This window comes from Petaurus breviceps, unplaced genomic scaffold (genome assembly GCF_028583685.1).
Source record: "Petaurus breviceps papuanus isolate PSGF00001 unplaced genomic scaffold, PetGlider_PUasm1.0 38, whole genome shotgun sequence".
NCBI classification, from domain to species: domain Eukaryota; kingdom Metazoa; phylum Chordata; class Mammalia; order Diprotodontia; family Petauridae; genus Petaurus; species Petaurus breviceps.
The window spans coordinates 48,998,399-49,021,870 of NW_027186304.1; the positions used below are offsets into that span (position 1 = coordinate 48,998,399).

The 23,472-nt window shown below is 35.9% G+C and overlaps 1 protein-coding gene across 4 annotated transcripts in view; it reads right to left on the minus strand.

Annotated features, from left to right (window-relative positions):
* Window positions 1–23,472, minus strand: part of TRAPPC8 (trafficking protein particle complex subunit 8) — a 137,966-nt gene that overhangs the window by 40,399 nt on the left and 74,095 nt on the right. For all 4 annotated transcript variants that reach the window (XM_069099864.1, XM_069099861.1, XM_069099862.1 and 1 more), the window contains 5 exons: window positions 23,113–23,187; window positions 22,357–22,483; window positions 17,359–17,516; window positions 7,249–7,685; window positions 832–979 (listed from right to left, as the gene is read on the minus strand). In XM_069099864.1, the coding sequence (XP_068955965.1) occupies window positions 832–979; window positions 7,249–7,685; window positions 17,359–17,516; window positions 22,357–22,483; window positions 23,113–23,187 (945 nt within the window). The remainder of the gene's footprint in view (window positions 1–831; window positions 980–7,248; window positions 7,686–17,358; window positions 17,517–22,356; window positions 22,484–23,112; window positions 23,188–23,472) is intronic.

The window sequence follows — 23,472 nt, forward strand, 5'->3', positions numbered from 1 at the left end:
AACTGGCCGTGTAACCTTGAGCAAGTTACTTAACCCTGATTGCTTAAAAAAAAAAAAATCAGTCCATCAATCCTCAAAACATCCTACAAAATGGAGTACTCCAATTTTACAGCCAGTTATATTACAAATGAATGATTAAACTAAGAATAAATGCTTTTAAAACCCTATCTATGTCTTCTTAATGAGATCAAAATGTGTCTACAGAGAATTTTCTCTATATTAAGGGGCTTTTTCAGCCCCTTATCAAGTATCAAGAAATCCTCAAGTACTCTAAAAATGGAAAGTGAAACTATTACAAATCTAGTTAGACTGCATCCTCAGAATTCATGGAGATTTGTTGAAAGGAATAATATTGAAATACTGAGAGTGACTGAAAACCTATAAAAATTCTACAAATTTACTGTATTAACTTGCCCTTAATGACTAAATTATATATTCTTTATGTCACGTTTCCCTTTTCAAGTTTTACTGATGTTTCTTGTTTAGAGTAACAATTTCTATGACACATGAACTTGTCATATTTACCAAAAGAAATACGAATGTTCAAGGTCGAATTTATGTAGCTAAATGAGGCATTAACATTTAATTAACATTAAGAAGCTAAGAGCTTTGAGATCCAGACCTGGGTGTAAACCCAGGAGTCAGAAAGTGAGTGATTCCTACATCCTATATTCCACTGAATAGTTAATATGAGTTATTATATAATTATCTCTACAATTATACCAGTAGATTATAAAATCTACAAAAGAAAAAAAATCTACTCAACTAAACTTCAGTTAAGTACACAGTTAAAATAAAAAACTAATTTTACAAGAGAAAACTAAAACTTACAGTATTGATATTTTCCACATCCACAAAGACAAGCATATTGCCTCCTCTGCCTTCTTCACCTTCAAGAGTATTACTTCTGCAGACTGTAGCTCGTACATTCAAAGATCGGCTAGTACAAATAACTGCTGTGTGTCTTAATACCCTGTGACTGAAGAAAAATAAATGTAAACTCTAAAGCATGGGAACACATGAACTGATGCAAAGTGAAGTAAGCAAGAGCAAGAAAAAAAATATGCAATGACCACAATGTAAATGGAAAGAATAAAAAAACTGAAATTGAATGCTATGTAATTATAATGAACAGTCTTGGGCCCAGAATTTGGAGAAGTCACCTCTCTCCAGTAGAAAATTATGGATGCGAAACAATACATATGCTGTGAGATGTAGTTAACGTGTTAAGTTTTTTTGCTGTTCTTTTGTTGTTTGCTTTCTAGGCATGGGAGGAAGGGGAGGGATATCTTTGGAAATAAATCATATATAAAAACCAAAAGATTAATAAATTTCAGAAATGAAAACTATAAAATTGTAACACTGGTTATTATTAGGTATCACACATTTGACAATAATCAAAATAAGAAAATCACAAAGAAAAATATTTCTAAAACTTCAGCTTGACACTCAAGACTAATAGCCTTTATTAAATTATTTCATATTTAATTAGACTAGTGAGGTTTACCATACAGAGAAACAAACAAAAAAAATTCTGTTGGTTTAATTCATTTGATTGATCATTTGAAAGGCCTAATATTGTTCCAGTTACTATAAGCTATTTATCTTGAACTATTTCATATCAGCAGGAAAACCAAAAGCAGCAGCCTTTCAGGCTAATAGCCAACATGCACTACCACAGTTCAGGCCCTCATGAGTTCAGGACTAGATTATTCCTACAGTCTCCTAACTGAAGTCTCTGCCTCAACACTTACCCCTAACTCCAGTCCATCCTAAACCCTGCAGAGAAAGTGATTTTCCTTATGCACTGAACTAACAATCACTTCCTTAATCAATCAACATCAGTAGTTCCCTAATGTCTCTAGGTTCAAATATGAAATATAAAATAAATACGATGAAACTTTTCTGTCTAGCTTTTAAAGTTTTATAAATTGGCCTTAATCTTTTAGCCACACTGCATAGGAACAGGACTTAATTGAAAAAACAAAATTTCTCTCTTTTTAACCCTCAGTGAGGTCACTCATTCCCAAAGTTTCAGCTATTATCACACCCAAGAATAACTCCAAAACCTCTTTACCACCACTACCCTGTCCCAGTTTTGAATTTACTACTACCTACTAAACATGCTCATAAGGATTTACCAATACTTCTACATGGACACGTCATGCTGTATTCACCCTCCTTTATTCTCCCTTTTTAAAAGAGTACCCTTCTCCTGATTTTTCTGTTTTGTTAGTGTCATCCATTCCTACCCCCATCTCAGTCATTCTGGCTTAAAACTTCAGGGGTTTTACTGGCTGTTCCTTTTCCATATCACCTACATCTATTTACAAGTTCTATGACTTGTTCCTTCAGAGTCTCTCAAAGTGGTTCCCTTGTTTTTTCCCTACAGTCAATACACACTCAGTAAGCACCTCACAGGAGTCAGGCACCACTGAGGGCTACAAAGAAATGTGAAGGACAGTCACCACTCTCAAGGAGGGGGTTACAATCTAATGGAGAAGACAATATGAAAATAACTATGTACAAACAAGATGCATACAGAATTAATTGAAGATAACAGAGGAAAGGCACTAGATTACAGGGAAGCAGAAAAGGCTTCATGCAGAAGGTAGGATTTTAGTAGAGAACTGAAGTAAGCCAGGAAATAGAGATAAGGAAGGAGCCCTGGAGGACAGTGAATATGCCCCCAAATTGGCAGATGAAGTGTCTTGCGAGGAACAGCAAGGCCAGTGTTACTGTATCACACAGTACTACGGAGTGGGGGTAGGTGGGGAGGGTGGAGTGGAAGGTAATATAAAGTATGGGGGCGGGGGGAGGTTATTAAGGTCTTGAATGCCAAAAGTTCAGACCCTTATTAATAGAGGCCACTAAGTGGCACTGTGGAGTCAGAAAGAAATAAGTTTGAATACAGCCTCAGACTCTCTGACCCTGTCAGGTCACTTGACTGTTTCCTCAGCGATAAACTAAGGAAACTGTTTCCTCATCTATGAAACAGAAATAATAACACCTTCCTCAGAGTGATACACACACACACACACACACACACACACACACATGCATTATATAATGTATTTTGCATAACTTAAAATACTACAAGTACTAGCTATTATTACTTGCACCTAGACTATTACAATGATGCTCTAACAATTCTAACTAGCCTTAGTCACCTGTTTTTCACACTTTTGATCAATTCTGACCGCAGTACCTCCAGATTCATTTTCCTACAGCATTGCTTTGATCATGCCACTTCCCTGCTAAATAAAAATCTCTAAGGGCCACCAAATGCTTAATGAATAAAGCCCAAATTTAGGAGCCTGGCTTGAAGGTGGTCTGTTATCTTGCCTTCACCTCCCTGCCAGGGTATAGGCCTCATTCCACCCCTCTCTCCTTAAGTTTTACACTATAACCATCGGTCCCTGAGTGTGCCATAGACTTTCTCGGGTTTTTTTTTCTCTAGGCTTCTGCACGTGCTGCTGCCTCTACCTGCAATGTCTCTTCCCTTTATCCATCCCTACATACTGAAAGTCTACTTGATTAACTTGTGAAAGAAAATCATTAGATGTAGGATCATAGATGAAGACCTCAGAGGCCGTCAGAGTTAATTTGCTTAACTCCTTTTTCGTTACAAGGGAAGATTCACTGAAGAGGGTATGGTTTATATATATATATATATTTAAAATTTAGTCTAACGGCTCAGTTTAAGGTAGCTATCCAATCTAGAAATAACTATGAGAGCAGAACAAAAGATATCAATGAAACTTTAAGAAGAAAGATACAGAAGCCCTACTCAGTCTTAAGAATCCAGATTAAATATCACCTCCAGGAAGCCTTTCTCATCATGCCATCCTCCCTCTTTTTTCTATAGTTCTCTGCTTCTATTAGTATGGAACTTATACATAAATAACTAATATAAGGCAATGTGTGATTCAGTGTTGTCCCTATAAAATTATGAGCTCTGTGAGGACAGAAACAAGCCTTAGTCATTCTTGTATCTGCTACAGCAACTAGCACAATGTTTTGTAATATGGAGGTCATGCAACCAATACTGGTTGAAATAAATACATTCATAGAGGGCAAAGAGTTCTGGATTTAGAGTCAGACACACCTGGGACCAATTTCTTACTCTGCCCTTTACTATTTGTGTGAACTTGAGCAAGTCACCCCCTTTCTGGGTCCCACATCACCCCTAAGGTCCTTTCCATCTCTAAATCTAGGGTCCTATGATCCAGTGACATAAAAAATTAATAGAAACAGTACGTAGCAAATGCTAAATGAGTGGTGAAAATAGTGACACTGGAAGTCTTCTTGGCCCAAGTCTTCAACCCATTCCAAAAAAGCTCCCCCTGATGTGAGCAACACTCTAAGAGTCAGAAGCCAACTTTGAATCCCACCTCTATTACTACCTGTGTAACTGGGAAAATCACTTTAGATTTCCTGTCTCATTTTCCACATCTGAAAAATAAGAGAGCTGAACTTGATGGCCTTTGAACATCTGATGATTTCTTTTCACAAATGTCTCTATGCTCGGTGGTTGAGATGGTTCCTTCCTATACACTTAAAACTTTTTTATATCCATTTACTTCCCCACTATAATCCTTTAGCTTAGACAATTAGCCTGTACACAGTTAGCATCTACATATACACGTTCAGGTATATTGTTCTAATATAATCTATATTTCCCCCTACCTCCCACCCCCATTCTAATCCTTACCCTAAAAAGGCCACCACATCAAACCTTAGACTTTTAAGCATGGCTTTTGAGACCTATACATCAATTGTTCCTCGTTTTAACTATATATATGTGAATACACACACACACACACACACACACACACACACACACACACACACATACACAATAAATTATTTATCTTTTGCTAGGAAGAAGCCAATATTTTTCTAATTCCCCACATACAGTCCTCTCCTTTTGAAATTCTTGACCTATATTTTCTCCTTCATGTAAAACTACTGTCTTCTTTATCCATCACAATTAATTGCTTCCCAAATGAAACTTCTATAAATTGTTCAAGACTCAGATCAAGTACCACCTGCCACATAAAACCATTCCTGATCTCCAATTCTCTACCACTCTCCCATCCCTAATTATAACTTATATTTTGTAGTACTTATTTTGTTTATACTTACATATATACATGCTGTCTCCCTTTAAAAAATGTAACCTCCCTGAGTTTGTAGAAACTACTCTCTGAATCCCCAGCACCTAGTATAGTACCTGGCATAAAAATGTTTGTAAAAATTTCATATATAGGAACACATACTACATATGATTTAATAATCTTTTATATTTTAGTCAGAAAATGTGATTTGTTCCTAAATAATCCTGAAAACAGGTAACTAAATATTCCAGAGCTACACAGAATTGCCCACCTAGGTTTGAGTAACTCTGCTAACAATCAACAAACTTTGAAATAAGGATAAGGCAATAATTAGCAATTAACATCATTTGAAGTGTTTTGCTTCTTTGATGAGGGATGAAGGAATATTTCTCACTTTAAACTGATAGGTTAACTACAGCTCTGAATAGTTAACCTTACATATAAGTTCTTTATAAATGAAATCTTCATTGTTAATTAAAGTTTCTATTCCCTTTCATCACCAAATCCTGAAAACCCACTAAGATACCCAGGCTCACTGATACGGTACAGCAGAGAAGAGTGGCCTCAGAGTGTAAATAGTTCTGTGACCTCCGAGCAAGTTACTTGTCAATTTCCTCCTTAAAAAATGGGGACACTAATAGGGTTTATTTCACAGAATTATCTGAAGAACTAGAACATATGAAAGTGCTTTTCAAACTTTGGAGGAATATATGTTTATATTTTAATTTTTAAATCTGCTTATTTCTAACTAACTAAAAAGTCATACACTTCTAATGACCCTTAAATAGAAACTTTGGTATTTCAAAAGTAGATTGACTTTTTTCCTATTAAAATTTAAATCTATTTTAGAAAAGGAGAACTGAGCCAATTTTTTCAAATTTTGACACTCTTGACCAAAAAAATATTTTTACTAGTAAAATGTAAAAATTACTATCATTTCAGAAACAGATTGTTCAAGTCTTTTAGTTCTGTTCCAAAAGTCCACTTATGCATCAAATGTTTATTTGTACTGAAAAATTAGTTCTATGAGTGAATGTTATAAATTGTAGTTGTATTTTGAAATAACCCAGGAAAGTAAATTTTTAATTCAGCTTTGTGAATTATCCTGAAATTTGGACCATCACTTCTGCCCCAAATATGTTATCATTCCATTCATACTACACACTACTTGACCTTATTTCCTAAAGTGTTTATAATGGGCACAAAAAGTTTCCATTGCACAAGTCTCTTAGTTTTAGTCAGTGTTGACTAAAACAAACCAGGTTTGTTTGTATTTTTTTGCTTTTTTTTTTCTGGAGGGCAACCGGGGTTAAGTGACTTGCCCAAAGTCACACAGCTAGTGAATGTGTCAAGTGCCTGAGGCCGAATTTGAACTCAGGTCCTCCAGACTCCAGGGTTGGTGCTCTATTCACTGCGCCACCTAGCTGCCCCAACCAGTTTTTTTTTTTTAATGGTCTGAAAATGCCCTATAAAATATTTCAAAAACTCTATTAAACACGGAAAAGAAAGTCATTTCCAACTATTTTCCTAAAACAACCATTTTACACAAAAAGGATTCTGCTGTGCTATATGTTGAATTACAACTGATAAGCAATCCTCCCCATGTGAGTTAATTAGTTTCATTCTGTTCCATGACATAAATTAAACTATAATACAAGCCAGCAATTTTGGAAATGTATATATTAGTTCAAAGGGCCCTGTGTGAAAGAGTGAATGGATAGGCATATAATTAAATCCACTAAAGGAAGAAAATAATGTCAAAGCACACACCCTCCTGATGATGGGTTAGATAGCTTCTTCAAGTATGAAGGATATCCAATTACACTGGGTTGACACAGTGGTCACCTGGAAATTTATGCAACCTTTGGCCATATCAGAATCATTGCATTTTGGAGCTGGAAGTGCTCTTAGAGATTAGAGTCCACCTCTGTCAAATCTTGCAGCCAGGCAGTTCAGAGATATTAGGCACAACCTGAGGCATAAACATTATGTATAGTAAAGAAGAGGGGTGATTGTTTTCCTTTTGAAAATGGTAGTATATTAATAATATGCATATTTTTAAAAACACATTTTAAAAATGGAAGTTTATCTTTAAAAAGTTTGTCTTAAAAAATGTAAAAATACTCACCAAATGTTAGACTGCTTTTTAATACTTTCATAATAAAACAAAAAGTTTATTTCATGAACACCTTCTTCATCTGGTCCACGTAACCACATAGGAAGCTGGACTGAAGCCCCAGGTAGAAGAATAGAGTCAGGAAGGGGCACATGAATCACTTCTGGCTGACTTCCTAAGCCAAAGTCAACTGAGGAAGCTGATGACGTGAGGGCAGTAGCCCCAGAGGTAGAATCTGCCACAACAGTCTTGTAAGCACTACAGTTCTCAGAAGCCGAGGGGCTCAGAGGTGTTAGAACAGCAGTATTGCCACCAAAAGTAAAAAACTCTGGACGTTTAGAAACAACCTTCAGTCCAGTAAGAGGACACTTGCTGACGTTGACAAATTCAACATAAGCTTTTCGAATTTCCCCACAAAGAAGTCCTGTAGGAAAATGTATAAAGAACACCTGCATTGGGGGAGGAAAAAATTATTACTTTGGCTATCAAATACTTCTTGAACTTCTTTCTACAGCTGAGTTTCTGCTTTTTAAAAAATTAATTTATTTTAAACTTAAAATACTGAAAATTAAATACACAATAAGAATAACAAACATATTATAAACTTAAATACAAACTAAGAAAAAAAAGCATTGCCATATGCATAGCAGAATGTGACAGAGGATTCAAAATACACAGCAATAAATTTCTATTTCAAGAAAGTCTACATAACAAATACTACACATTGTGTTCAGAGCTGTCCATCTTTTCTTTGCTTCTTTGTAAATTTTCTTTTGTTCTCTGCTGTGTACTTTTTCTTTGTTCTTTTTTCCCCACTTTCTCTCCCTGCCTCCCTGCAAAGAAGGCTATAATTAAGCACAGATGTGCACACGTGCACGCGCACACACACACACACACATACACACGGAACTATAATAATACTCATACATAGACATATACATTCATATGCATCTATGTAAAACCATACTATTACTTGTTTGTACTCTGTTTCTCTGAGGGTGGACAACAGCTTCCTAGGTAAGTCCAAGTCTTCCCATATTTCTCTAAGTCCACCAATTCATCATTTCCTACACCACAGCAATATTCCACTCATATATTGTCTAGTTATTTTAAATAGTCTAAAACAATACTGATTAATATGGCTGACATATAGGGTAGTTTCCCTATTTTCGTTTTTGATGTCTCTACTTTTTAACAAAAACACATACAGCAAGACATATTTATAAGTACTTCATTCATCATAATCAAAATGCCCAGTTTAAGGAAATTGTTTTTGCAGACAAATCAATTACAAAGCTGCATCTATAATTTAGCAGTGATTTAGGAATATTTTATTTGGGAATAAATATAAGTCTCAAGAAAATCATAATTCTGACTACCCTAAGAATAGGTACTGTCAGACAGGCTAGGAAGAAACAGATAAGAAGAGGGAATCCTGTAACAGTGGTACCTCACCCAAATATAAATAACAGCCACTAAACTCTATTTAAGGATACCTCTGAGTTACATATTATCTTAGAAAACCACATATTTAACATCACCTTGACCTCTGGTCAGTGCAAAGACAAAATCATACCACCGTATGTAAAAACTAGTGATGTATTTATTCAATAATTTCCAATTTCTCATCCTATATCACTCCTCAACTGAAAAGAAAAAAATACTTCATATATTTACTATTTACACAATGATAATATGGGGATGGCAGGCAAGATATGTCCTTTGCTTTAGCACATGGGAGAAGGTAAAAGTATGGTTACATGCATGCACATGCACATAGATGCACATGTATGCATATATGTATGTGTATGTATATGTGTACACATGTGTAAAAACACAGAATATCATAATGACCTAATAAGGGACTTTCAGGAGGCACTCAACTGTTATAGCAGGGACAGGCAGAGAACCAACACGGAAAACTAGCAGAGGAACAAAGTTAAGAGAAAAAGAAGTTTTGATAAAAAAAATCTCTCTGTAGATACCCTATTCTTGAATGGTTTCTGAAAATTCCAGTGGAATTATTCCTTAAAGTTTAAAAATTCCTTTGTGTTTGGGACTTCATTTTGGCCATGTCACAACAAGGGAATTCATGCTAAAAATGCATATTAAGATTTTTTTTTTTTAATTCAAGTATGGTCAGCATTATTACAGAACACAATAATGCAATCATTTAGTGTAATCAAAAGCCATTCTGAGTATTATAAAGCTAAAGTTCCAGTGTCTCCCCCGATGATCCCTCCATTAATCTCATTAAAAAAAATCAGTAATAAATAAAGACATCAGGCTCCTTCCAAGAGAGTTGGAGTTCTTCATAAGTCTCCAAAAGAGGTAAACCGGTCAACCAATGAACATATTTATTAAGACCTTCAATTCAGTAGCCTAGGTGTTCTACCAACTATACTAACTAAAACGGAGGTGGCTCAAAATTAACTCACAGAAATAAAGACACTTTGTCAAGCATTAAGGAAATGTATTATCAGACAAAAGAGGGAAGGATTACATGACAGGGGTGGTGTAAATAGGTCACCGAATCACAGAATTTGAGGAGCTGTAAGAAACTTCAGTGGCTAACTACTCCAGAGAGAGACTTGAGAGTGTGTGTTTAGATAAACATTTATTTAGTGTCTACTATGTTCTAGGCATTGTGCTAAGAACTTTACAAATGTTATCTCATTTGATCTTCACAATGACTCCATAAGATAGGTACTATTCTTTTTTTAAAGAGTACAGTACCTTTTACAACTAAGGAAAGTAAGACAGAGGTTAAGTGACTTGTCCAGGGTCACATAACTATTAAAAGTCTGAGACTGGATAAGAATCTAGGTCTTCTGGACTCCAGGGTCAGTGCTTTATCCACTGTATACCTAGCTGCCTCTACTCCCATACAAACACATAAGAAATGCCTACTATAACACAATCTGCAAATGGTCATCCAACCTCTACCAGAATACCTCCAAAATGGGGAACCTACTATTTCTCAAGGCAGCATATCCCAATTCTAGACAGCTCTAATTGTTAGAAAATTCTTCCTGTTTTATCTTGCCTAAATTGGCCTCTTCACAACTTCTACCCATTGCTTCTGGTTTAGCCCTCTGTAGCCAAATAGAATAAATCAAATCCCATTTCCACGTGGCAGCCCTTCACACACTTAAACAAAAGGAAGAATAAACATTTCTATAGCATTAGGTGTGAGGCTCTGCACTAAGCACTTTTTACAAGGTATCATATTTAATGCTCACAATAATCCTGGGAGGTAGGTACTATTATCATTATTCCCATGTTACAACTGAGGAAACTGAAGATAAGAAAAATCAAGTGACGTACCCAAGGTCACTCAGTAAATGTCTGCAGCTGAATATGAACTCAGAATTTCCTGACTCCAGGCCCAGTGCTCTCTCCACTGTGCCACCAGCTAGCTGCCTTATAGCCATAGCTTTCATATCCACTAGTCTTCCTCTCAACCCTTACATTTTTCCTTCTCCTTGCTAAACATGTCCAATTTCTTTAACTGGTCCTCATGTGACATGGACTCAAGGTCTGTCAGCATGACCACTCTCCTCTGGATATTCTTCAGTTTATCATAAACCTTTTTAAAGTGTGACACCCAAAACTGAAAACAATACCCGACATAAGGTCTGATAAGGGTAAAGTACAGTTGCACTATCACATCCACCTCCCTATTCCTGGAAGTTATTCCTCTTAATATAGCCAAAGATAACATTTTTTTGGTTGGCAACATCATATTGCCAATAGTAAGCTCCCCAGTCACCTGAGTCCTAACCATCTTCTTCCTAACTGCTGTCTAACTATGCGTCCCACATCAAGGACTATGAAGATGATTTTTTTAGTACTGTAATGGGAATGAGAATCTGAATAGGCCTAGGGGAGAGTCTGAAGACCCCCCCTGCTTTGAAAGTAAACTCTGCCCCCTAATAGGCTGAATGTAGTCACATGGAGCTTGTGGTGGGAAGAGTTTGCTGAAGGGTGGAGCAGAGCCCACAGGAAGCTGGTCAGAGCTAGCCAGATATTGGGGGAGAGAGGACTCTCAGGTAAGGAGATGAAGAGGTATGTGAGTAAATACCGATCTTGTATTGGTTTATGGGAAGGCTGAAGGATGCTGTAGCTCTCAGCATTATTATGGCTTCTGAATGTCTTTGGTACTATGATGGAATCGGCTTACTGGTTTTGGGATTCAGTTTTCTGGTGTCTACATAAATCTTCAGTTCTATCCTCTATCTGGAGAAACAGGTATATTTTGTGATCGAGCGTCATGCGATACTTACAGTCATGGTCTTTATTGTGATCGTGGGTGCTGTAAATATTGCATTGGCACTACAGGTTCACAAGTTTATGACTTTAAATTTATCCCTAATGAATTTCAACTTACTAGATTCAGTCCAATGCTCTACCCCAGGCAGGGGTAGGGAACCTACAGCCTTGAGGCCACAGGTTCCCCACTCCTGTTCTACTCTGTCAAGATACTTTTGAATCCTGACTGTCATATAGTATGCCATCTGTCTGATACTCTTAATTTTGTGTTTGTCACCTGAAAAACTGTTGAGTATTCTATCTATACCTTTATCCAAGTAGCAATGTTCAAGAAACCAAAAGAACCCAACTACTGGAATAAAGACTCATTATTTGATAAATACTGCTAGAAAAACTGGAAAGCAGTATGACAAAAATTAGGCTTAAACCAACATTTCATACCTTATTGCAAAATAAGCTCCAAATGGATACATGACCTAGATATAAAAAGTTGTATCATAAATAAATTAGAGGAACAAGGAAGAAATTACCTTTCAGATCTATGAATAGGGGGGAGTTCATGAGCAAACAAACAATACAAAGGATCTCAGAAGTCTAAATGGCCAATTTAATCAGAACAAGACTGAATACATAAAATTTAAAAGTTTTTGCACAAATAAATTCAATATGGCTAAGATTATCTGGGAAAAATGTTTATAGCAATTTTCTCTGATAAAGGTCTCATTTTCAAGATATATAAGGAACTGATTTAAATGTATAATAAGAGCCATTTCCCACTTGATAAATGGTCAAAATATTTGAACAGGCAGCTCTCAAGCAAAGAAACTCAAATAACAGTCATATTAAAAATGCTCCAAATCCCTAACAGAGAAATGCAAATTAAACTAATTCTGAAGTTCCACCTCACACCCATCAAATTAGCAAAGCTGACCCCCAAAACCCTCAAATAATGGAAGAGCTGAGGGAAAACAGGTACATTGGTACACTACTGATGTAGGTGCAATTAGCCTAAACATTCTGGAAGCATGACCAGAAAATTAATAAACAGAATAAGCCCTTTAACCCAGGAAAACCAATGCTGGGTTTATACAACCCAAAGAGATTAAAAAGAAGAAAATGTTCTATACATACAGAAATATTTATGGCAGCTCTTTTTGCAGTGGTTAAAAAAAAAAAAAAAGGAAACGAAAGGAGTGCCTACTGATTGGAGAATGGCTCAATAAATTGTGGTATGTGAGTATAAGGGAATATTTATATGCTGTAATATTTAATTATGCTGTAAGAAAAAGAGAAAAAGATGGTTTCAAAGAGACCTGGAATGACTTTTATGAACTGATGTAGTGTGAAGTAAGCATAAGCAGAAGAAAAATTTATACTAGGGAACAGCAATACTGTAAAAACAGTATTCTGAAAGAATTCTGATCAATGCAATGATCAATCATGACTGCAAAGGACTGAAACAATGCTGCCTACCTCATGAAGGAGAGAAATGATAGACTACTATGCAGAATAAAAAATGCATTTTTGGACATGGACAAAATGAGAATTTATTTTGTCACAACCTGCTTATGACCCAAGGATTCTATATTTCTTCTTTCTTTCAATCTTTCTTTTCAGTGAATAGGAAGAGGCAAGAGGGGAGGAAAACGTTTGATAATTGGGGGAAAAGAGAGAAAGTAGGCCAGAAAGAATCAGAGATGAGTGAAACAACTTTGAAAGTTACAGATTGAATTTATTTACATATTTTAAAAAAAAACCGTATGATAGATATCCACAATTTTATGTACAAGCATCTTTCTCATTATCTAGGTATATGGAAATGCCCATTTTATTTGGTATTTGTTAAGCTCAGAACACAAAATTGATAAAATGCTTTAAAAATCTGAATATCACAGTGCCACTTCTATTAGAGAAATGCCAAGTTCACACTGAGCCATTAGCTACTTTTTGAGCACATCTAACCAGTTCTTATAGTAGTATGGCGTATTTTATCAAAAGCTTTGCTAAAATCTAGGTAAACTATACCACAGCATTTCCTTCATTTTCTATTTTAGTAATCTTGTCAAAAAAGGGAATGAGGTTAGTCTGGCAATCTGTGTTCTGGATGAAGCCATCCTGGTTCTTTGCTATTACCACTTTCCTTTCTCAGTGCTTGCCATCCATTATCTTTAATTATCAGTTCTAAAAATTTGCCCAGATACTGAAGTCAAGCTCACTGGTCTATAGTGGGAAGTATTATCTTCTTGCTTTTGAAAATCAGGACAATATTTACCCTTCTCCAATCTTATCATACCTCTGCCATTTTCCATGATCTCTCAAATATCACTGCAAGTGGCCCCACAATAATAACTCCTAGATCTTTCAGTACCAAAGAAAGTAATTCATCTGAGCCAAATGACTTAAATCCATCATGGGCAGCTAAGTGCTTACTTCTATTCCCTCACTCACAACTGTCATCAACTCCCTATTTTTTCCTTTTGTGCTGTCATCTCTGGTACAAGATTTGTTCTACATGGCAGAAAAAAAACAAGCAAAGTAACAAGTGAGCAGCTCAGCTTTCTCTCTGTTATCAGTTATCAACCTTCACCAAATAACAGAAATGCTGCTCTTTAAAGACTAACAACTGTGTCATCTTTATTACTAAATAATTCATTTTGAACCATTCCACAGGCCTTCCAATAACGTGGCGATGAAACCTTGAATTACAGATGAAACAGGAATTATGCATAACAAACTACTTCCTTGATTTGTCCTAAACTAACCTCCTTTCTTCTTCCCTCTTTCACTCTCTCTCTCCCCTTCCCTCCTTCCTTTCCTTTCATTCTTCTTCTCTCTTTCTTTCCTACCAATAGGATGTTTGTCTACCATGCCCATACCGGAAAGGCAGAGGTCACTCACAGCCCAATTGTTCTGACTTTTCCATTTCTGATCTGGGTTGGTTCCCTTCTTAGGCAACCTAGTGGCTCCTTGTTCCCGGAGGGCCCCTCACATTATGTCACACTTAGTGTGGATATGAAATGAGCATTTCTTTCCTGGAGTAGCCCAATATAGCTTGAAATTTCCATGCTCAAGAAATTTCTCAGCCTCCCCGGGAGCTGGTATCAGAGGCATGTGCCCCAAGTCCAACTTTCTTTTTGTTGTTAAGAACCAAATCTCATACAAAAAGATGTGACAAATGAGACCTTTATACCTTATCCTACTGACTTTATGTATATGATCCAGTCTGCTGATTTAATTGGTGTTAAGAACTTCCTCGTGCAGATGCTCTTTTCAGAGATAAAAATGTTTGTACCTCAGAGTCTTCTATAAAGTTGAGTCACCGAGTCACCGGGAAGTTACATAACTTGCTTGAATGCTCAGGTCTTTCTGATGCTGTGCTAGCCTTCTCTTCCCTAAGCTCCACTGCTCTTCATCATGCTTATGATAAATTTTATCTATATTCCATCTGAAATATAATCTTTACAACTTGAAGAGTACTGATTTAAGAGTTTGCTAATACAGCATGCTCACTTTGACTATTTCTGTGGTATCTCTCTGGACTTTCATAGCTTTATGAACTTTACAGATGTAAAGCCTGTATAGTATTTCAGATATAGATGCAATGTATTTTTTTTCTATATGAATTTTATTGCCCTGCTTAATGGTATCCTGAATTTTAGTCTTTCTGGCCCATATGGCCATTGAATCAGTGACTTTTAGAGTCCACAAAGTTTCTCATCTCTCTTGCCAAGGTGCTGAGATGAAGTCCTTTTCAGAGAAATTCCATTATTATATAATTATACTTTCACACTACTTTCTTTATAATTCATCTGCCTTTTTTTTTTTTTGGTTACTCACAAAGCTCTATTAGATGGTCTTATAGTTTGTTCCTAGTAGTTTGGCATTTTACTACCACAACTAATGATAGCTGCAAAGCTGGAGAATTCCCTGTGTAGTCACTGTCCAGAATCATTTGACAAAGTGACAAATGAGATTAATCTGGACACTCGTCTCCAGGAGAACCAACTCCATTCAGACGTGTCATATTTTTCATTGTTTTCAAACTGGGGACAGGAATGAGACCCTGCAAACTCCCCTCCCCATTCCCCACATTTCTCCTCTATTTTCAATATTATCTGGATGACTGAAATTTAATAAGACATGAAAGATTTTCTAAAAATCCATTCTCTTAATGGACATGAATCTTACAACTAACCATACAAAAGAATGTTTTCCTATAGCCTTGAGTCCTCTTCCAATCTTTGCAAATTTCTCCAAGTTTGTAAATATCCCTGACAGGGAAGGTATATAGAGTACACCAAGAATTTAAAGTATCCAAATTAAAATGGAGATGAAAAAATCAACATTATGTTCATCTAACAAATAAACTAGGTAAGGGATATGGATTGGGAGGCATTAGCAGAAAATGTTTGCTTCTAGTACAAAAATTACTTTCGTTCGTTTTCAAAAGCATTTCCATATGTTAAATTGCTTTCTAGTTGTTAAAGCTCTTTGATTCCTTTTATGTTTTAACTGACAAGAATAGATGTTTCCTTGATTACAAGTTATATAGAAAAAATGTAAGAAAAAAATATAATTTTCCTTGCAGTCAGTGCAGCATTTCAGAAAGAGCATGAACCTGGGAGCCAGGGACACCTAGCTTCAAGTCTTGCCTTTGACATAAACTGTGTGACCCTGGACAAGTAACTTAACATTTTAATGCTCTAGGCATCACTTTAAAACTACAAGTTGAAGAAGGGGCAAACAACATTAGTAGAGAGTTTCCTCATCCAAGCATTCTCTTCACACGAAATTAGAAACCTAGTCCCAATTTCTTATCTTTTATGTATAAGGTACATCTTTTTTTTCATCTGGAGGGGGGAAAGCAGAGCAATTGCACTTAAGTGACCTGCCCAAGGTCACACAACTAGTAAGTGTTAAGTGTCTGAGGCTGGATTTGAACTCAAGTCCTCCTGACTCCAGGGCCAGTGCCCTATTCACTGCTCCACCTAGCCACCCCATATCAGGTACATCTTACCATAGCTAATTTACCAGAATGATGAATCACAATATAGTACATAATTTCTTAAAATTTGCATACCCTAATAAGGAACAGGAATTAGGACTATGCCTGTGATTTTGTTTACATACAGAACTTCCAAGTGAGGAAATTAATTTCATACAATTTTAGAATTCTATTCTATATGATACCTATCTATCAGGGATACTTAATTTTTATATTAGATATTCTTCACAAATTCTCCATGAATTGAAGCTTTCACAGTTAAGATAGGAAGTCCATTAATGGTATTTAAAAGCAAACTTATTAAAGTTTAGGAGACAAGCTGTTCAATGTTCTTATTTCAAGTCTTATGTTATACACAACATGGATACTATACGCAGCAAACCTAGAAAGTAAACTCTGTCCTTATAGATAACAAAAGTAAAACTCAACTCAGCTACAAAGGAAATATATCACTGACTGAAAGAAACAAGGAGTTTGAAAAGTTGAAAAACTGAGAAAGTGCAAAAGGAATGAATGGAACTAAGGATCAAAACCAAAGAAACCTAAGCAAGTAGCAGGAAGATTCAAGATCAAAAGAAAAAATTGCACATAGCTTATCAACTTTTTAAATTGATCTGGAAAATTTCAACTCAATTTTTTCCATACTTATCTGTCTCAAAAAGATGGTATACCTGATATGAATATCAACAGTTTGCCATTACCCATATATTCAATTTCTATTAATAATTCAAATGCAACATTTTGGGCTCCAGATATAACTAGAGTCATTTTGCACACTTATTTTTAACAAATGAACCCTTTGTAAGTAGTAATGTTTTTAATACTCATTGCTGAATAATCCATACCTCCAATAATGGCATTTCTTCAACGATAATGGGATCTAAACGGCGATCAGGACCATATTTAATAGAAGTTTTCTCTTCTTTTGTGTTATTAAGTCGAGGACCTTGAATTTCTAAATCCTGTCGCCCTCTTACTGACATTATGTTAGAAGGATGCTTTCCTGAAAAAAAAAAAACAACACTGAAATCAAAGAGTACAGATTAGTAGGAATTCATTTAACATGTCTTATTTTTAAGTCTACTACTACCAATAAAAGTAGACTGCTTAATTATTTGTCTTATATCCCTCATAGGGATTAGGAGGGAGAATGGGAGAGAACTACTCTATGAAATGGTCAAATACATTCAATGTGTTGGTTAGTTTTGTAAACTGCATTTTTCTCTTTATTTATTTATTTGACTTTTTGCCACCTAGCCGCCCTGCCTTTTCTCTTTATTTTAATCTGTTTAGGGATGGCTTCCTGGATAGGGAAAGGAGAAGGGAAATATGTACAAAACAAATATGAAACAAAGGCAAAGGACATCAAGGAAAATAATGTTAAAAGATTATTTCATTGCTGCTCTGCAATTACTTTTGATAATTATGGTGCTTACAAGAGACATCAGCAGTCATGTAGTCCAATTGCTTCATTTTACATATGAAAACTAAGTCCCAGAAATTAAGTTAGCAGCATAAATCTATGTAAGTATCACAGAAGGAATTGGAACTCAGATCCTGTGACTCTATATAGCTTATAATTAGAAGTCCTCTGACAACCACATATTTAAATCATACTTAAGAGGGGGAAAAGTATCTTTGCAGAGCATGATATTAATATGGAGTATGTACAGTAATATAGTAATATGTATACATTTTTCTGACCAAGTCAGCTTTTAAATATATCCTTACTGTGTAGACAGTGTCGTTTTTTTTTTGTTTTTTTTTTTTAAAGCAATCGGGGTTAAGTAACTTGCTCAAGGTTACATGGCCAGTTATTTCTGGGTGTGGTGCTGAGTGTCTGAGCCTGAGATTCAATCTTCAAGTCATCCAGACACTGGAGCCAGTGCTCTTACTCGCTGTGCTACCTGGCCGCCCCACTGTGTAGACAGTTTCAAAGGAAGAGGCAAAGTAGTGAATTTTGGATTCCCTAAAAGCAAAAGCTACCATCAAAATTATGTGTTAAGAGGAATGATGTTTAGCTGACAACCAGAATTATGAAATTACATTTGGAATAAACACTCAGATGATATCTGCTAAAATCAAATATAACTACAAGAAACTGTGAGAAGAAAGCAGCATATGATAAGACCTAAAGCAGCTCAGAATCCCCAATCACACAGCAGTTAATCTCTAAAAGTACTTCAGGAGGGAAAATGCTATAGAAAAGCAAAAAAAAAAAATAGCTATAAGGTCTTCCATACAGTCCAAGATTGCACAAAAAAGACCTCCAGAATCCTATGGAAGATCTGAACAAAGACAAGCCAGGTTAAGTGGAAGGCAAATGGGACTCAGAGCAGAAGACATGGCTAGAGACATGGCCCGAAAAACGCATAGGCAGCCATATTCATGGCATAGTAGGAGACAGGGACCAACCAGGGTCCTGGCAGTGCAGCATCTAGGCCCAGGTCCAAGCCCAGGCAGTCTAGAAAGCACAGCAGGACAAGGTACTAGGGTAGCACCCAGGAAATAAGGCCATCTGAGGTCTCCCACAGGAAGAAGGTGCTACCAGCACAATCAATAACATCAGGGAGGGGGACAGGAGGGGATTAGCAGGCTCACATTAAGAGACAGAGTTAATTAACTTTGGACTAAGAAATATGCTAGAAAGAGGGTGGGATACACTTTCCTGGCCACAACAAATATTGCATTTACTTTTGCTTGACTATGTCTATTTGTTTCAAGGACCTCATTCTTTTCCGACAAGGCAAGGGAGTTAGGGAACTGAGGGGCTACAAATAGAGTAGCTAGAAGAAAAGAAAATCATGATTTTTTTAAATGCACAGAAAAGCAAGACCAGTAAAGACCAGTAAGAATCATAGACACATAGGACATGCTATTTTATATATTTAAAAAGAAAAACAAGATATATATAATAAATATGTACAATACGATATACAATTTTTTCTGTTCTATATATGCAGAAATGTCCATTTTGTTTGGTTTGTTAATTTCAGATGAGTTCTATTTTTCCTTGATCAAATGAAGCAAGATGTATTAATTAAATAGCTTCATTTTACTTAGTAAGCTTTTTTGCCTTTTGTAAAAAAAAAAAAATCAAAGCACTGACAAGAATGCCAACCGGGAGCCTAGCCTCCCAGCATAAGACTCGACATCACAATCTGTCACAAAGATGGACACTGAAGGAAGTTTCCAGAATAGTCTGATCACGTCCCTTCCTGAACAGACTTCTCTCTACTCACCGATAATAAGCCTGAATTCCCTCAATGGGTAACATACTCCCATCCTATCATACTCTCCCTATTTCAGTGATTCTAAACCCAAGGCTGCCATCTTTCAAACCACATTCTACATCTTCCACTGCCCACTCCTTTACTCCCATCCGCCTCAACCCTACAGTTCTAATTTCCCACTCCAGGTCTACCCACCCCTGGCACTGTGTTCTCTGTGATGCCTATTCTATAGTTAAACTTGATTTCATCTCTAACCTTTTCCTTTCTCACTCCTTCAATCTTTTACATACATCTTGTGTTTTTAAACACATGTGATAAATTCAATGCATTCATTTGCAGAACTGTTCTGCTTGTCTGGCTAATCTGGATGTCCTTTTTAAAATTTATTTATTTTTTTAATTTTCAGTTCTGAATTCTCTCCCTTCCTCCCACTTCTCCCTCTTTCACTGAGAAAGCAAGAAACAAGAAGACTGTTACATGTAAAGTTATGTAAAACATTTTCCCACATCAAACATTATCCAACAGGCATTTTAAATTTAACATGCAGAAAAATAAGCGCATTATTTCTCCCCATTCCCCAGATATCTCCTCTTCCAAACACTGACAAAGGTACTAACATCCTCCTAGTTAGTCAATAGAATTTATTCAGTACCTACTATGTACTAGTCACTGAATTCCTCTCATTCCTCCCACATATACAATCAGTTGCCAAGTTCTGTGAATTCTTCCCTTGGAACATCTCTCATTCGTGTGTTAGTGTGTGAGTGTGTATCAATAAATATCCCCTTCTCTCCTCTGACAAGAAACCACCATAGAGCGGGTCTTCATCACCTCATTTTGGACCTAACAGGCTGCGGGCTGGTGTCCCTGCCTCAAGTCTCTCTCCTTCCATTACATCCTCCCTCAGTTCTAATGTGATCTTCATAAAACACAGATCTGGCTGTGCTACCACCCCCTAGAGAATAAACTTAAATGGCTTCCTATTGCCCCCAAGACCAAACATAAAACCTTCCGCTTGGCTTTTAAAGTTCTTTACAAGCTGCCCCCCCTTCCTACCTATCTATTCTTTTTTACATTTACTCTCCTCCATATACTCTGCAGTTGTACCCACCACACGGTTCTTCCTTGCATACAACACTTCATCTCTCCACTTCAGGTCTTTTTACTGGCTGTCCCTCATACTTGAATGTTCTTCCCTCCTCTCATCTACACTTCATGGCTTCCCTGCATTCCTTCAAGTCTTAGCTCATATTCCACCTTAAGCAAGTGGCTTTTCTTGATCCCTTTCAATGATAGCACCTTCCCTTGGATATTACCCCCCATTTTCCCTAAATTTATCTTATATGTGCAGATCTGTTTGCAAAAGTTCTTCCCTATTAGAATGTGAGCTCCTTGTGATCAGAGATTGTTTTTGACTTTCCTTTTATCCCCAATGATTAGCAGTTCTGGCCAAATAAAAGGCTTAATACTTATTGTTAATTTGTGGAAAAGCTAAAGAACCAGCTGCGAATGCAACATCATCATCATCATTATTATAGCAGATTGCATATATATATATATGTGACTTTAAGGTTTGCAAAATGCTGTATATGTTATCTCATTTGTTCCTCACAACAACCTAGTGAGACAGGATCTATTATTATCCCTATTTCACAAATGAGGAAACAAGAGTGAGAGAGGTTAGATAACTTGACCAGGATGACAGTTAATAAGTATATGAGGCAGAATTTGAAGTTAGATCCTTTCTGACTCCAAGTCCAAAACTTTATCTACTGTACCTTCAAGAAGCTTAAACAGTAGCATTAACCTGTCTGCTTTTCATTTGAATCACATGACAATCAATCAATCAATAAACCCACATTTATCAAGTTCCAAGGTCACAAATCTAATAAGTGTCAAAGGCAGGATTTTAAACTCAAGTCTTCCTGACTCCAGGTCTTACACCCTGTCCACTGCACTATCTAGATCTTGATGTCTAGAACATTATACTAGTGAGTGCCAGACTTGGCAGATCTTATAAAGTTTATAAAAAGATTTTAAGTATGGCTGCAAAGACAGGCAGAAATCAACAAAGCTCATTCTCAAGCTAAATTACAGGCCCAGCAACATATATATAATCATGTACTAAGGCACAGAAAGCTAAAAATTAAGTGGTAGAAGGAATAACCATAGTGAGATGGAATCAGATCACTTGAAATACTCAAGATCACATTAGAACTATTTGCTATTTTATAATGAAAGTTTTATTTTTGTTAAAAAGAGTAAATCATGTATATAAAGTGCTTTAATTCTCAATCAGAAGTGACTGAATTTGACAACAATGGAAATGCTCAATGAGGTCCAGTAGAATTTACCTGTAGTACACCATGTAAAAGAGGTAAAATAAAGATAAATGAGAGTTCTGAAAAGAGATAAAATAAACCTAATGGGGGAAAAAACTTAAATCAAACTTAAAAAGGTCGGAATATACTAAAATTCAATTTGCCTTTTTCATGTATTTGAATAAATGTTGTTATCTGGATGTGAATGGAAAATATGTAGGGCATACCTAAATTCTATAAGATGAGTCATGTTTACTTGGATATTTTCATTAGGGTAATGTTTTATTACCTGTATGACATCCAGGAAAAGAGCCGATACCATCTAGCCCCACTGAACTCTGAATAGTTCCGAGATTATAAACAACTCCCAGAATATGAAGTTCCCCTACATGATGGGGAAAGAGCTTTAGCCTTGCCTGTGGAGATATGTCAAGTTATTATTGTTACTGTTTGTTCTTATAATTTCTTAGTTAAAATTATCAAATAAATATAAGCAAATACAAATATAAGCATAGTAAAAATACAAAGCAGGCCAGTATAATTTTGGGGAGAATGAAAAGGAAAACAAACTCTAAGACCATACAATTTTTACTATAGAAAAGCATAATTTTTAGTGGCTTAGTAATTTTTTACAATTTCATTCTGCAATTCATTTTTGCTTTTCATTCAAGACAAAAAGCATAGCATCTTCTTCAACCATAATCATAGACAACCATAAAAATATATTCACACAAGAAAAAATCCAAAATTCTCTTTACATGGATAAATGTTGAAATTATTAAACAAAAATATCACAAACTTGTTCTCTCAAGCAATTCTGGTTCTACTATAAGACAGAATTCTTTTTTTCTACCTCCATAGTTTCAGTTTTAATATATTACTAGCTATGCAATGAGGAATTATAGTGATAAGCAATGCATAAATAAACCATAATAGATAGATAGCCATCTAAAATAAACTAGTTTGTTCAGATTATTTTTATATCTAATTTTATTTTGAGTAAGACACAAAATGTAAAATGTTAGAAAACATGACAAATATTTACCACTTTTGTTTCCTCATTATTAATCAAGAATTCTGATATAACTTCAGTTCCAATCATTTCATGTCCATAGGTTACCTGAAAAAAAAGATATTTATTTTCTAATGATATTTTTCCCAATTGCATGTAAAAACAATTATCATTCATTTTTTAAAATTCTGAGTTCTACATTCAAGTTATACATGCGATCATGAAGAACATATTTCCATATTTGTCATGTTGTGAAAGAAAAGAGCCCCTCCCCCCAAAAATATAAAGTGAAAAATAGTATGCTTCAATCTGCACGCAGACTCTCTAAGTTCATTCTCTGGAGGTGGATAGTGTTTTTCATCTTAAATCCTTCAGAATTCTCTTGGATCTTTG